The 14807-nt window shown below is 33.8% G+C and overlaps 1 protein-coding gene across 1 annotated transcript; it reads left to right on the top strand.

Annotated features, from left to right (window-relative positions):
- The first annotated feature begins 311 nt into the window (after nucleotides 1-311).
- Nucleotides 312-4594, top strand: LOC133864354 (tubby-like protein 8). The gene is made up of 9 exons (XM_062300655.1): nucleotides 312-989; nucleotides 1086-1200; nucleotides 2239-2415; nucleotides 2513-2568; nucleotides 2701-2797; nucleotides 3448-3537; nucleotides 3627-3719; nucleotides 4018-4085; nucleotides 4189-4594. Exons 1-9 carry the CDS (start codon nucleotides 541-543, stop codon nucleotides 4262-4264), a joined length of 1221 nt encoding a protein of 406 aa, XP_062156639.1. The 5' UTR covers nucleotides 312-540; the 3' UTR covers nucleotides 4265-4594.
- Nucleotides 4595-14807: the final 10213 nt, after the last annotated feature.

Genomic DNA, 14807 nt, shown 5'->3' with positions numbered 1-14807 from the left:
TCGTTTTGCAGTCAACCCCCCTCCCCCTCTCATTCAGTCTCCAACACAGACAGTGAGATAAACAAAAGTCAAAGAGTTTGAATAGTTAACGTTAGCCCCAACAAACAAAACAAACACATAAAACGTAGCAATTCCCACTCCCACCATCCGAACGCAAAACAAAACCTTCACTTTTCCCAATGCCTATTCAAATTCAAAACATCCTTCGATTCTCCATCAGACATCAGTTGCCTCAAATCACACCCACCTCATCCAGTGGGGTCCATTGCTATCTTCTTACCTGCTCCACATGATGATGATGCTGAGGCCCACCCAACAATGCTGAGACTGAGACATCGCAAGGTGAAACCGAGCTCTTTTCCAAAGCAACACATTCAAAAATCTCTTGTCTTCTCTCTCTGTCTCTGCGCCAATGTGACTGCTTTCAAGAAATCTACCAAACCCCATTAAAACATTTCCCGAAACCGACCCAACACTCCAGCATTCAAATCCAATCAGTAAAAAGAGAAATTTTTACCTATCTCTTTCTCTCCAGGCCTGATGAGTGGTTACAAGAAATCCTCAATGCCTCGGCAATCCTCGTACAACTCCCTCTATGTCAACCCTCTCAACGACCTCAAACACAGCCGTAGCTGCAGCGAAGGCGGTGGTGGGGGCATATTCACCGACAACAAAGAGAACGTCGTGCCCAACAGGAAACAAAATGAAAAGGCTGTCTTTGTTGGCGGTGACAAAGAGAATGCGGTTCCCGCAAATGGGTCTGCTTCTGCGCCCAGGCGGTTCGCGAATGTCAAGTCTTTCTCTACAAACGGGAGGGTCTTGAAGCCCTCCTCGCTTCAGTTTTGCATGCAAATGAACGAGCCCGATAAGTCTTTTGGGTCTAGGATTTGGGACCCGGCCGAGTCGGAGACTTCAAGTTCTTTGAAAATTTGGGACTACTCGGATTCGGAGGCCGCTCCGGCTTCTTCTTGGTCTACACTGCCTAATAGGTTGGTATTCTGTATACCCTTTTTTTTTGGGCTTTTGATGCAAATAAATTTATTTTTTTTTCTCATTTAATTTAATTTTTGTGTTTGCTTGGGCAGGTCTTTGTTGTGTAGGCCATTGCCTCTGGATGTAGGAAGGTGTACTTGTGTAATTGTGAAAGAAGCATCGCCAGAGGGACTAGATGGGGGTACTCTATATTCTCTTTATACCAATGTAAGATCCTTGGAACTTACAAACAAATTTCCCCTTTCTTCTTCTTTTTATTTTTTTTCAAAAAATTTAATTTTGTAAATTTTGAGTTTAATCGAATTAGCAGCTGGAGTCTTTCTATTTTCTTCTTCCTGCTTTTGCAAGTTTAGTTAGAATATCTTTTCTATTATGTATGTCTTGTTAAAGGAATATTAAGTAATTAAATTTACATTTTCCTATCAGTTTAAACTTTTAGGATAAGCGATGATTTAACATGTTTGCCATGAAAATGGATATGAACCATATGGTGTTAGCTTTGAGCATATTGCATTTTTCCTCTCAAACAACGAAGCCCATTAAGTTGATTTTTTTTTTTTTTTTTTGAGAGGTAGAGTGGAGTCAAAAGCTGAAGTCATGAATACTTTTATGATATTATTATAAATTACCACTTATTCCAAAAGCCTAAGTTGATAAATAGTGTTGAATCTAATCACTTAACCATTATTTTAGTAACATGTTTGATTCATTCATTAGACTTCTAAGGTAAAAAGACAGGCAAACCATTCCGTAAGTTGCCTTTTGTCGAAGACAAATAATACTTTGTTCTCTTTCACAAATCATGTAATAACATTTAGTCTTCTATGAAAAATATTACACTAAAAAAACATTACTGTACTTTAAATGGGGGGTTTTTTTTTTTGGACATTATTTAAGTAGGGCTTTGACTCCAATGCTGTGAATCAAGTGAAGATAATAAATTGAGGATTCTAATCTAAAATTGGTGAATTTCATAGTTACTGTGGTTATGAACCCTGAATATATTGGTTTTGGTGGTCCTCCAGATGCTTGGCATTGATGTGTGATAATCTTATTTAATGGCTGGTGTTCATTGTGTTAGTGGGAGCAACTGAATTACATTTGTTGAATCAAGGATTAATGGATCTTAATTCTTTTGAGGATTCTCATACCTGTCTTTGACTGAGAATTTGATTATCCAACACCAAAAGCTGTTTATTCTACATCTTTATTCTTGAATCTTTTATTTGGCATTATAAATTTCAGGAAGGTAAAGGACGACAGGATCGGAAACTAGCCGTCGCCCACCACAAGCGGCATAATGGGAAGTCTGAGTTTACTATAGCTCAGAATACAAAAGGAATATTGTCTAGTTCAGATGATGGTTTTATTGGGGCTGTCACAGCTAACCTCATGGGTTCTAAATACCATATTTGGGATCAGGTTAATCTCTTGCCAACAATTGGCAATTCAGAGTTTATTAATTGATATGTAGAAAGATTTCTACCATATATGTGGTCAGTAATCTGTTTCATTACAGGGGAGACACCTTAATTCTCCAACAAGTCAGTCTAAATCACTTCTGGCTGTTGTCAGGTAAACCAACTCTCTCTCTCTCTCTCTCTCTCTCTCTCTCTCTCTCTCTCTCTCTCTCTATATATATATATATATATATATATATATATATATATATATACTTCTGGTTACATAGTTTGGTTGCTTTTGCAGATTCATACCTACGATAGCTACCTGTACAGGAAGTTACAGAAGCATGATGGCATATATACCCAAGCACCAATCCATGTTGCTTAAGAGCACAACTCAGGTGCTTATCCTAATTATAGCATGATCATATGTGTAACGATCCAGGGAAAAGTGCTAGTCATATCTGCGCTATCACCACAAAAGGACTAGTCGATTTGAAGCTTTTCCTAGAATTACTTATAAAGCCCAGTTTCACCTAGTAAGGCAATGTGAGACTTAGCACTCATTTATCTCTTATAAACAACTCACTCTATGTGAGTTATTTATCTCTTCTCAATATAAGATCGGGGTGTTACAAACTTCCCTCCTTAAATCCTTGATGTTCTTATTAGGGTCACGTCATGCGGTTCTCTAGTACCACATAACCTAGCGTTATTAGGTGGTTCTGATACCATTTGTAACGACCCAGGAAAAAGCGCTAGCCACATCTGCGCTATTACTAAAAAATAACTAGTCAATTTGGAGATTTTCGTAGAATCCCTTATAAAGCCCAATTTTACCTAGTAACTAGGCAATATGAGACTTAGTATTCATGACTATCTTTATAAACCAACCATCCATTCTATGTGAGTTACTCATCTTCCCAATATGTGACTAGGGTGTTATAATATGTGCCAGGGATTTCATGTGATAAAGTTAATGTTGGTTCCTTGTATCATGTTTAAGGTTAATGAAATGGCTACCTTAATTAAAAAATTCTGTTTCTGGCAGGTACAACACATTCATGGACTGCCAAAGGATTGGGAGGAAAAAGTGGACAGAGTTCATCAGCTATTCTCAAGAGTTCCGCATTACAACAAAGTAAGACTATAGAAAAGTGTATTTCTTTATTAAATTTCAGAAAGTCTATTAATCTTCTCTCTGATGATTGGTTTCTGTTGCTTCTTCAGATTTTAAAGCAATATGAGTTAGACTACAGAGACAGGGGAAGAGCTGGACTTAGAATCCAAAGCTCAGTGAAGAATTTCCAGCTGACTTTGGAGGTATTATTAATCACCTTGATTTATGATTTCACTGTGACAAACACTTGATTTGGTGCATTTGAGTTGGTGCATCTAACGGTGTACATAGTGTCACATCATTTAAATTTTTTAAAAGACGTGCTAACATTAAAATAGAGAGGATCTTAACCGTGTACACCGTTAGATGCACAAACTTTAAATCATGACGATGAAATTGATACTATGGAGAGGATCCTTGTCTGAGAAGGAGATGCTTAATCTAAATGAGTGGCAAACATGTTATACTATTGGATGATACTTTTATTTACTGTTCACCCAGGAGAATGGAAAGCAAACAGTCCTGCAGCTTGGAAGGGTGGGGAAGTCCAAATATGTGATGGATTACAGGTATAATGCAAGAACCATTCTGCAAATCGTATTGATTTAAAGGAATGTAAGTGTTATGAAAGATTTTATTGCACACTAAATCATGTGTGCCTTTCTTGTGCAGATATCCTTTGACGGGTTTCCAAGCGTTCTGCATATGTTTGGCTTCAATTGATTCAAAGCTTTGTTGCTTCTTGTGATGATTTTTCTGCCGATGCCTTTTTTGCAGTTCAACATTTGAACAAAAGTTCATTTTTGTCTTTGCTTTTTCTTCTTTGCTATGCTTCTCATTCCAACCAAAGAAAAGAAAAAGCTCACCATTTTGTGTAAAGATGACAAAGCCAGATGAATATTATTTGGACATAAATTTCTTCCAAACTTCTTTCAACTCAATTTATAAAACTGTCATGCATCTTTGAGCATGTGAGAAGCACATGAGTTTTTAGTAGAAAATCATGTACTTCTCACATGTTAATGAATACATGACAATTTTATGAACCGGTTGGAAGATTTCCTCCAATTTGGAGGAAATTTGTGTTCAATTCCCTGTATATTTAGTTACAACTCAAAACATGGGCAGAGTTAGCATTTAGAATTTGGGGGGCAAAAATAAAAAAATAAAAAATTTAGGAGGTAAAATTTTAATTTTAATTTCTTTTAGAAAAAAACATGGTAGCTTGAGAGGCCGAGCCCCTCCCCTCCCCCCTGCAAAACCCAATGTAGCTCCGCCCCTGACGCAAAACTTGCATCATGTTAGCCTCTCAGACAGCATGCTTTCCTTTTCATGTCCTCTTTTGGGCAAGAGGAAAATCCATTATATACTTGTTCACCTAGCCTACGTTTTGAACCAGTTCTAGTTTTTTGGTGACTTTGGTGAAAAAGATCTGCATGTCCTTATGTTTTTGGCAAAAGGTAGTCTTTTTTCTCACCTTCACGTGAGGAAGAAGAGGCGACTCAAGCCAGAGGAAGGAGGACCGTCTTTTTTAGTTTTGGATATCTCAAAAATTGTTTTTTACTTTTGAATCTAATAGACGGCCAAGATTTTAAAACTGGAGAATCTCAAATTTAAGAAGAATTTGAGGGAATTCGAATACTCCCCAAGGGTTGGGTCTCCAACAATTACCTGGGCAGGTTGGGAGAACATTACAAATTGATGGATAATTTGAAGAGATATGTGTACTTTTCTTATAAATTAACTATATTGTAATAATGATAGATGCATTCAATAATTGATTGATGAAGGTTAAAAAACAATTAAAAGAAACTACCTTATGCAGATTTATGTCCTTTTTGTAATGGGTTCGAATTCCGCATTGAAAATCTCCATGCTTGATTAGTACAAACCAACATGATTTCATTTGATTATAACGCTCGCAATTTTCACCGTCTAAATTTCTTATGTGCGGATGAAGAGTGATTTTCACACAACTTCTTTCACATTGTGTGGGTCCTATGCATTGGGACCTCACAGTCTAAATTTCTTATGTGCGGATGTAGAGTAATTCCCAACAATCTTTGTCCATGCGTGTAAGCCCCACATGGGAGACTCACCCAATATAAAAAAGAGTTGTGTGAGAATTATATAAGAGTCGTAAGAGAATCATTATACTACGAAAATAGTCACTTTCAGATAAAATAGCCACATATTAAATTATGCGGCAGGATGTTTGACTTTGGAGCAGATCACATTAAAAGTTGGAATAGGACTACAAAATCCACATAATCACATGACAAATGGAGAGCCAATAAACTGACACCATCAACCACAGACAGCGATATCTGTAGACTGTAGGGATACATCTGATCACACCATGCTCTTTTCCACCGTCCCTTCAAATAAGCTACCAATTTGGGCAAATTTAATAAGCTATATATATATATATATATATATATATATATATATATATATATATATATATATATATATATATATATATATATATATATATATATAAATCTTTTAGAAAACCGAAATTTTATATTTAATTCACCTAAACAAATGAGGATATGACATGTTGATAAAGACCTTTTTACTTTTTAGACTTTGGTTGCATTTAATTAACAACTTAAAATTTTTAATTATTTTGATGTGACTATGCCATGTGGATAACTATTAATTCATATGGTATATATATACCAAATTATCAAAATTGATTTGTCAACATTTTTAATCACATCTAGCTAATGGAATGAAGAGTATAATTTTTATAAATGATTAAATTATAAATGAGTTGATTACAACTTTCTAAATTCTACTACCTAGTTTGGGATTTCATGTATTTTTATTTTTTTTAGGGACTGAAAAAGAAGCTTTTCCTTAATTTAATGAATAAATTAATAAAAAGGAGATGATAAATTTCAGAAATTAAAAATACACATACAGAATTGGATGCAGATAATATCGGAAGTCTATTGAGTATTGACTAATTAGTTTGAACTTACAATTCCTGAAGAGGCATTTGTTTCAAATATTTAAAATAATGAGAGTGAGAGCACTTGTATGTATATTCTCAAAATATTGTGAGAATGGCACCCATTTGTTTATAAGAAATTATGTCTTTGTCTTTGTCTGTGATCATGATCGAATCATGTTTTCATATTTTACATGTAAATATGTAATCCAATGGTGGATTTCATAAATTGTTCACATGATAAAAAAAAAAAAAAAAACTATATTATGAGTAACTTGATCATGAATATGATAAGTTTGATTAAACATTAACTGATCATAAGATTTACTATCCTTAGCTTATAGTTCCATCATTTATATATGCTATTCTTCCCAAAAGCTAGATTGCTAAAGATGTTTTCGTGGGTCAAAATACCTTAATACGATGATCCCATCTTCTTCAATTTTTATTTTTATTATTTTTATTATTATTTTTTCATTCTTGAAGAGCCATAGAGAAGCTCGTATGCAATCTTGTATGAAGCTCGTACGAACAAGCTTTCAGTGGTGAGCCACCGAGACGCTTGTAAGCAATATGATCCAGAGAGGGCACGTACGAGCTAATTTCTGAAAGAGCCGACAAACCTTGGCTGCAATGTCGTACGTACGCACCGTTACATGAATCCATGTTTTATTTGCTAAACCTAAACTTGTACAAATGAGGGAGAAGCTCGTACGAACACACCACTACAGAGTTATGGGTTTTAAACTATTTGCCCTCGACTTGTATGAACGAGACTAGAACTCGTACGTACAGCTACATAAAATCTACAGTAAAATCGTGTTTTGTAGACCTGCAGTGGTGGGCTATATAAGTGTGTCTTATAGGTTTTATCGATAATGAGTGTTTTAGTAATGAATTCTCGAGTTTACATTAGAGAATTCCTTTATACTAAGAGAGCGCCTTAGATTTCAAAGCTTGCATGATTAACCTCTCTTAGAGTTTTGTTCGTTAAATCACAAACATTGTTCGTTGGTACTGTGAGAGCCTATTGAAGTTCCAATATAGAAGATCAAGAAGAAGAATTGCTCAGAGGTTCTGAAGCTACTGCGATAGAAGGCAAGTTGGTCGCTTGTCTTGGTACAAGAGGGAGTTCGTTAGAAAGGTTTTGTAAGTGTGATTTCTTGTAGAGCTTAATTCTTATTAAGTGGATTGATTTTATGGGTTGACTTTTGATAAATCTTGAATTATTCAATTCAAGACCCCTTAATTTGTATTTGTTAGACCTAGTTTGTGTTGCATATATAACGTTTTGTTATAGTTTTGTGTTATGTCTTATTTTCAGGTCTTAGTTGAAATCTAGTTCAAAACACTTGAATTAGACCTGAAAATACATCAAGGGCAATTTGGTTATTTCCAGAGTTTGAGACTGATCCTGAAAAGATGAAAAATCGTCCAAGGCATTTCGATCGATCAATTATTTGTACAGCCAATAATTCGATCGATCGACTTTCAGTTGACTAAACTTCGTTCGGTTCAGATGCGATTGATCGATTTTCAGAGCAACATACTTTCGATCGATCGACTTTGCATCTTCTAGAAAGTCCAGATATTTCCAAATCTTTGTGCGATCTAAATCAAAAATTGAGTTCTATGGACAGAAATAGACGGCGACCAGCTCTGAATACTTGGCTAGAATTAACTCTTGAAGTCTTTTTGTAAATCCAATTTCTTATACATATGGAATTCGGATTTAGGTTTAGTTTATGCATCTTTTGGGGTTTTCGGATTTTTTCAGGTGTATCACTTATCTTCTCAGTTAACTTTAGTGCTTTTCATTTCTTTTTGTAATCCGAATTCTCTTTGATTAATATAGTGTTCTTAGTTTATTTAAATCTTGTTTTCTTTACTGCTTTCATTTGATTTCATGCTTAGATTAGTTTACTTCATGTCTAGCTAAACCCTTTCTTAGGGTTTTGATCAAATCTTTTCCAAAAGCCATGGAGTGTTCTTGAGTTTTTCTTAATATGTTTGATGATTGTGTAAGGCTAGAGGATTTCAAAACTCATGCTAAAAAGTTTTGTCTTCAATATTCCAATCCATTTATTCATGAAAAGGAGTTATACTTGTCTATGAGTTTTTTTGATTTCTTGAATAAAACTAACGTTCGTGAAAGAGAACGATGTCTTTCGCAATGGTTCTATTTGACATGATATGTGTTTACCTATTAGAGTCACCTTATAGGGTATGCTAGGGAACACCTGTTGTTTCACACATTTAGTAGTCTAAAATATTTTTCAAATTGTAGTGTAACTTTTACGTGGAATTGATTGGTGTGAAATTAAGATACATTATCATTATGGCCTAACTAGGGTGTTCATGTATTGTGTATGCTTATTAGGATGTTTTATAGAGTAGTAAGCTAGGGAGCATTAATCACCCCGCACCTTTTGTAGTGTAAACGTTTTCAATTATAGATTAATCTTTACGTGGGGTTGTTTAATGTAAAAATAAGTGCTTTACATTACGTCTTAACTAAAGTAATTTCATGTCGAGGTCGTCGTAATGGTTGACACCCATTACGCGCTCATATCATGCATTTTAGGAAGATCCATATAGACTTTAAGCATTTCATTGGTTGAGGATTGGATAAGATCAATACCCTAAGTTTCCTTTAAGTTTGTTTTCATTTTCTGCTTTTATTTCTTCACTTTACTTGTTGTAGCTTCAATTCTACAACCCTTACTTTGTTTTTATTTTTAAGTTAAGTTAAATACGCTATTTAAGTATCCCGTTACGCAAAACAACTCCCAATCTCTGTGGTTCGATAACCCTTACTATTGTACAATTGATTCGTACTATTGCGAGTGGTAAAACATATAAATTTAAAATCCACGTAGTCGAGTCAACTACCAACTTTCACGGAGTGAATTTTCTCTTTGAGGTGTTTTAAGAGTTTTCACATTGTCACCAAATATCTGTGTCAATGCAATTACTTTATTATTTTTCATGTATTTTGGTGGTTGTTGCATGTTGTGGTTTATTATTTTTAAATTCCGCATTATTTTGGAAGACATCTATTCAACCTCCCTTCTAGCTGTTTTTCGGAGTTTGGTTTATAATTTTCAATTGCTACCATAACTAGTCACTCGATGAAGGAGTAATTTTCAGAGATACAGGTTCATCCACGGGCTTTGACATTCAGGCTTGTGCATGGTAGCTCCTCAGAACCATTGTTGAGAGAGGAATGCTTTAGAATTTCGGGCGATGAGAGCAAAACTTTAAAAACGAAGAAATTCTATAATCGGTGATCATGTGCCTCTAAGTTAGCTCAATCTAGGATGGTCAAAGCCTCTTTTAAACCATCGGAGCCTCTTTTAAACCATTAGAGTGGCTTCAGCTGGGATTTAGCTGGGATTTAGCAGGGAGCCTCTGATAGTTAAGTCAATAATTTTGGCCGAAAGAGAGAATGGAGTGCAGAGATTTTTTTAGAAGAATACAAATGATTCATATATTATAAGAATGTAAGGAGAAAAAACAAAAATGTACGGGAGAAAATTAAATCAAATCATAATTAAATGTATTCAATTTTGATTTGATTATAATCGATTACAATCAACTGTACAATCTCATATATTTTCCAACCATATCAAATCACAATTATGTGAAGAATATATTTTCTAACATCTCTTCTCAAACTCAAGGTGAAAGAAACTGAAATTTTGAGTTTAATTTTTTTTTTTTTTTCTTTCTTTCTTTTACTTGGAGATGGTAGGCGACGGTGGAGGCTAGAAACTTAGAGTTGGTGGTGGCTAATGGCGATGGTTGGAGGCAATCAGCGACAGTGATTGAAGATGGGCCTTTATAACAATAGGCCAAAAAGATTACATTTATTACTACAACAAGTAGGTGAGATGATCCATTAATTTTCAGTCAGTCGGGTCGATGATCTTCTTTGATAGTCGGCAATTAAAGAAAATAGGAAGTTGTTGCCTGTTGGGCTTGAAACCATTCTCCATTAACGTTAAACCTTTGGATTATGGAAATATGTAGTAGAGCATGCAATCATGCATGGATATTATATATATCAGCTGCCATGGGCGTTAGCCGTTGGAGGTTGGGAGGTGCCACCTAATTAAACTGTCTCACCATTAAAATAACTCTCAAAGTCAATCCAACTTAGCTAACATGAGGTAGGCCCATGTGTGATGACTTTATAGCTGCATTCTTCATAACTCCTCTTTTTTTTCTTTTTTTTCTTTTTTTCTTTATATATATATAATTAAGAATGACTTAAATTAAAAATTCAAAAATATAAATACACTGGACCATATTCTAGGCAACCCTAAATATTGTATATAAAATGCAAGAAAGTCAACATTTTTACTAAGGAAAAGTACACATAATTTCCTTAAATTATCACTTCATTGTCAATGTCTCCCCAAATTACCAATTGTATTAATATTCCCTTCAAACTATCAAAACATGTTAATGTCCCTCCTAATAACAAAAATACATTTCATAAAATTATTATTATTTTTTTTTGAAAAATAAATAAAACGTTTTTTTTTTTTAATTCAATTTTTCGTTCTTTTTGTTTTATTAATTTTTGTTTTTTTTTTCTATCGTTTTTTCCTTAATTTTTTTTTTTAAAAAAAAAGTTTTCTGAAAAGTTATATATATGTTTTTTTTTAGTTTAGTTTTTTTTTTTTTTTTTTTCAAATTTATAAGGACATTTTTGTTTTATTGAAAAAAATTTAGGGTCATTTTTATCTTTTTGTTGGTCTTAGGGAAGACATTGACATGTTTTAGTAGTTTGAGGGGGGATATTGACATAATTAGTAGTTTGGGGGAACATTGATAATTGAGTGGTAGTTTGAGGAGGATACGTGTATTTTTCCCTTTTTACTACCATTGGATTTTACGTACAACTTTCCTTTTTCACCACAAGACTAGCTACCAAACCAGCTTGTACCTTTGACCTTGGATCTCGAGTACGGTGTATAAGGTAACAAGCTCAACCACAATTGGCTGCGGATCAGGATCTCTTCAAATTATTTTTGACAATTTGAGATCTCAAATTGTTAAATCTCAGCCCTTCTTTGGATCTAATAGCCCATATTGTGCCGGTTGTCAACATGAAATAAATGCGAAATTGATTCAAAAAAACTCATGAATATAGACACTAAAATGCCCTTCACCATAAAAATTTCAAAAACAGCCAAATCGGTCGAATTCCGGTTTGTTGGCCGGGATCTTTTCCCTGGCCAGAATGACCCGATTCTGACTGGCTGGCCGGGATCTAGCCGTTCTCCGGCTAGAACGGCCGGATCCCGGCCTATCCCTTCCCTAGTCAGAATGGCCGGATTTCGGCCGGCTAGCCGGGGAAGGGGTCGCCAAGATGACGTGCTTGCCATAGTAATCACCGTTGACGTCACAGCAGGGGGTCCTGGAGATGGCATTTTTAGTCTCTATTTTCATAAGTTTTTTTGAATCCCTTTAGCATTTATTTCATATTGACAGCTGGCACAATATGAGCTGTTAGATTCAAAGAAGGGCTGAGATTTAACAATTTGAGATCTCAAATTGTTAAATTTTTTTTAAGAAGATCCTGATCATTGGCTGCATGTTAGCATCCAACTTTTATTGGCAAGCCATAAATTTTGTATTTTATTTTATTTATTTTATTTTTAAAATGAAATTTAAGATCTTCGTTACAGATCCGGCATGTTGAGCCGTCAAGCTTATAAGTGTAATTACTTGATTAGGATAAACCCTAGGATAGTAGATTAGGGCAATGACTATAATCAGTAGAACCTACCTGCGGCCGTAAGACTAATTGAGCACATGGTTGTGCAAGCCAAAATGAAAACAAATTTAATGCTATAAAAGGATTATGAAATTAACTTGATTTTTCCTTTCATTTCTTTTTCCCTGTTAATTTCCTTCTCTAATCAAACAATAGAAAAATTATTTAATTAGATCTTTTTTTTCTTTTCTTTTTTTCTTTTTAGGTAATGCAACCTCAAATTTACCAAATCAGTTGGGAATAGGATCATGTCTATTTCGAATGAAATAGATAACGGTATATTTTATAGTCATGGTTTAAAATTTGTGTATTTAACAGTATATATAATATGATGTTAATATTAGCACATTTTTACATGTATCAACTTAAAATTTTGATAATGAAATACAGAAAATCATTTTCAATACATTGTGGATTCCACTTTGGTTAAGGAGTTTATATACATATCCATCAATAAAAACTAGTCCTTCAACACACCCAATATATAATTACCATTTTTTTTTTGAAGAATAATTACCATCTTTCTAATATAATATGTCACCGCCATATTTTCACATCAAATGAACGGAGTTATAATGAACAACTTGCCTATATTCACATAAATATGAAATTATTTTTTAGAATGTTTTTTGAAAAATACTTTTCGGCATTTGGCTCGTATTAAAAATGAGGGACGAAAGAAAACAGCTGGCAACTTTTGGCAACCTCCGACAGCGATCAGACGAACTTCGCCGATCTGAAAAGGAGAAACTCAAACTTAGAAAATGGTTTACGGTTTTAAAAAAAAAGAAACTATTTTATGGAAATTAAAAAAGGTTTTCGTAATCAACAGAAAATGTTTTCGGTTTGACAACGATTTCGACCATACCAAAGATCAGAAAATAAGGAAAACGTTTTCAAGAGAATTTTTTGCATCGAAGCAAATGTGGCCTAAAATTTAATGATTTCAGATGTTATCAATCAATGGAAGCCACTCAAGCCTATGCTTTAAGACTTGTAAGTGTTAACATGGTATATTATTGTTAAAATAATCAAATAAAATAAGATATGCGAGAAAAAGCTAGGGGAAGCATAGAGAGATAGTGAAAGAGAATTTAAAAAATTTGGAATGGTTCAGCCTTAGAAGGCTACGTTCGCGGCTAGGAAGAGCCAGATACGAAATGACTTGATTATACAATTGTATTACTTGGTTTATTTATAGGAAAAATATGGTAAATACCTATAAGAAAATAAGAAAATATATATATATAAAGCTAATAGAAAAAATATCCTATATATTCTAAAAAAAGTTAAGCAATTTTAAGCAACCACTCACCCAATCTGATCCAAAAAAAAAAAGTTAATAAAATTGATTGAGGCTTCCCTTCTTTTGTTTGAATCATTAATTAATGGGGTTGGATTTTTATTCAAAAATGTTATTTTGTTATACAATAATCTTTTGTTCTTTCTTTCAAATAATCTACTTAAACATCATAATTAAAATTCCACAAAAGTACAGAATACTCATGAATAGCTTATAAATTGGCAGGGTGAATATGTAAAATTGATAAATTTTATAAAAGGATATTAACATTTAATTAGTTTGGAGCTTCTCTGGTGAAATATAGAAATTTAACATCTTTTTATAATTAAAAATTATTTATACCTATTCATGGAATTTTGGAAACTTATAGGCTATGTTCGTCAAGGTATTTGTGTTGGTTTTTTTTGTTGTTGGGTTGATTTTTTTTTTTTTTTTTTTTTTTATGCCATATAAATATGATAAATGTTTTAAGTAGAATTCACATTTGAAGTAAGTAAAAATCCTCTTATACTAGCTCATAGTGGAAAAGAGTAACAGGTTAATGTTTCGTTTATTTTGACGTAAAATGATTTTTGGAATTTTTTTCTTCTTCTATTTTTTGGTGTTTTGTACGATCGAAAATTGTGATCAAACCGAAAATATTTTCATAATCAAGAAAGCATTTAAAATTGTTTCAATTTTTCGAGTTTGAACTTCTAAGTCTTGCTCGCACTCTTTCTCGTAGTTAATTCCCTACACGTTTGAAGTTTCCAAGAGTCCGCCGCGATTGACACTGGAGTTCGCCAAGAGTTGCTGGCTGTTTTCCGTCGGCACTCATTTTTCATACTAGCCAAATGACGAGAAAAAATTTAAGTCAAAACAAACATGGCCTTTCCTAATGAATTTCATATTGGTATAAGAAAAGAGAAGTGGTTTAATTAAGTTCTAATAAATTAGAGACAGAGTAAAAGTAAAAGCCCTCAGAATGAAAGTAGGAGAGATTGGGGGAAATTATATAGAACTCCATAGCAGGGGCAAAGAAGAAAAGTGAAAACAATTTTTTTTTTTTTTTTTTTTTTTTAAAAAAAAAGGTTGGAGAAGCTAGGAAGGCAAATCTTCAAAAATTCCACGTGGCAAACCAAAAATGTTATAAAAATAAAAATATCAAGACAATGACACACCAAACAGGAGAGAGAGAGAGAGAGAGAGAGAGAGAGAGAGAGAGAGAAGGAAATGGAAAATGGGGGTTAGGTCATCATAAA

This window comes from Alnus glutinosa, chromosome 3, assembly GCF_958979055.1.
Source record: "Alnus glutinosa chromosome 3, dhAlnGlut1.1, whole genome shotgun sequence".
In the NCBI taxonomy this organism is placed as follows: domain Eukaryota; kingdom Viridiplantae; phylum Streptophyta; class Magnoliopsida; order Fagales; family Betulaceae; genus Alnus; species Alnus glutinosa.
This window is presented reverse-complemented; position numbering and strand designations above follow the sequence as displayed.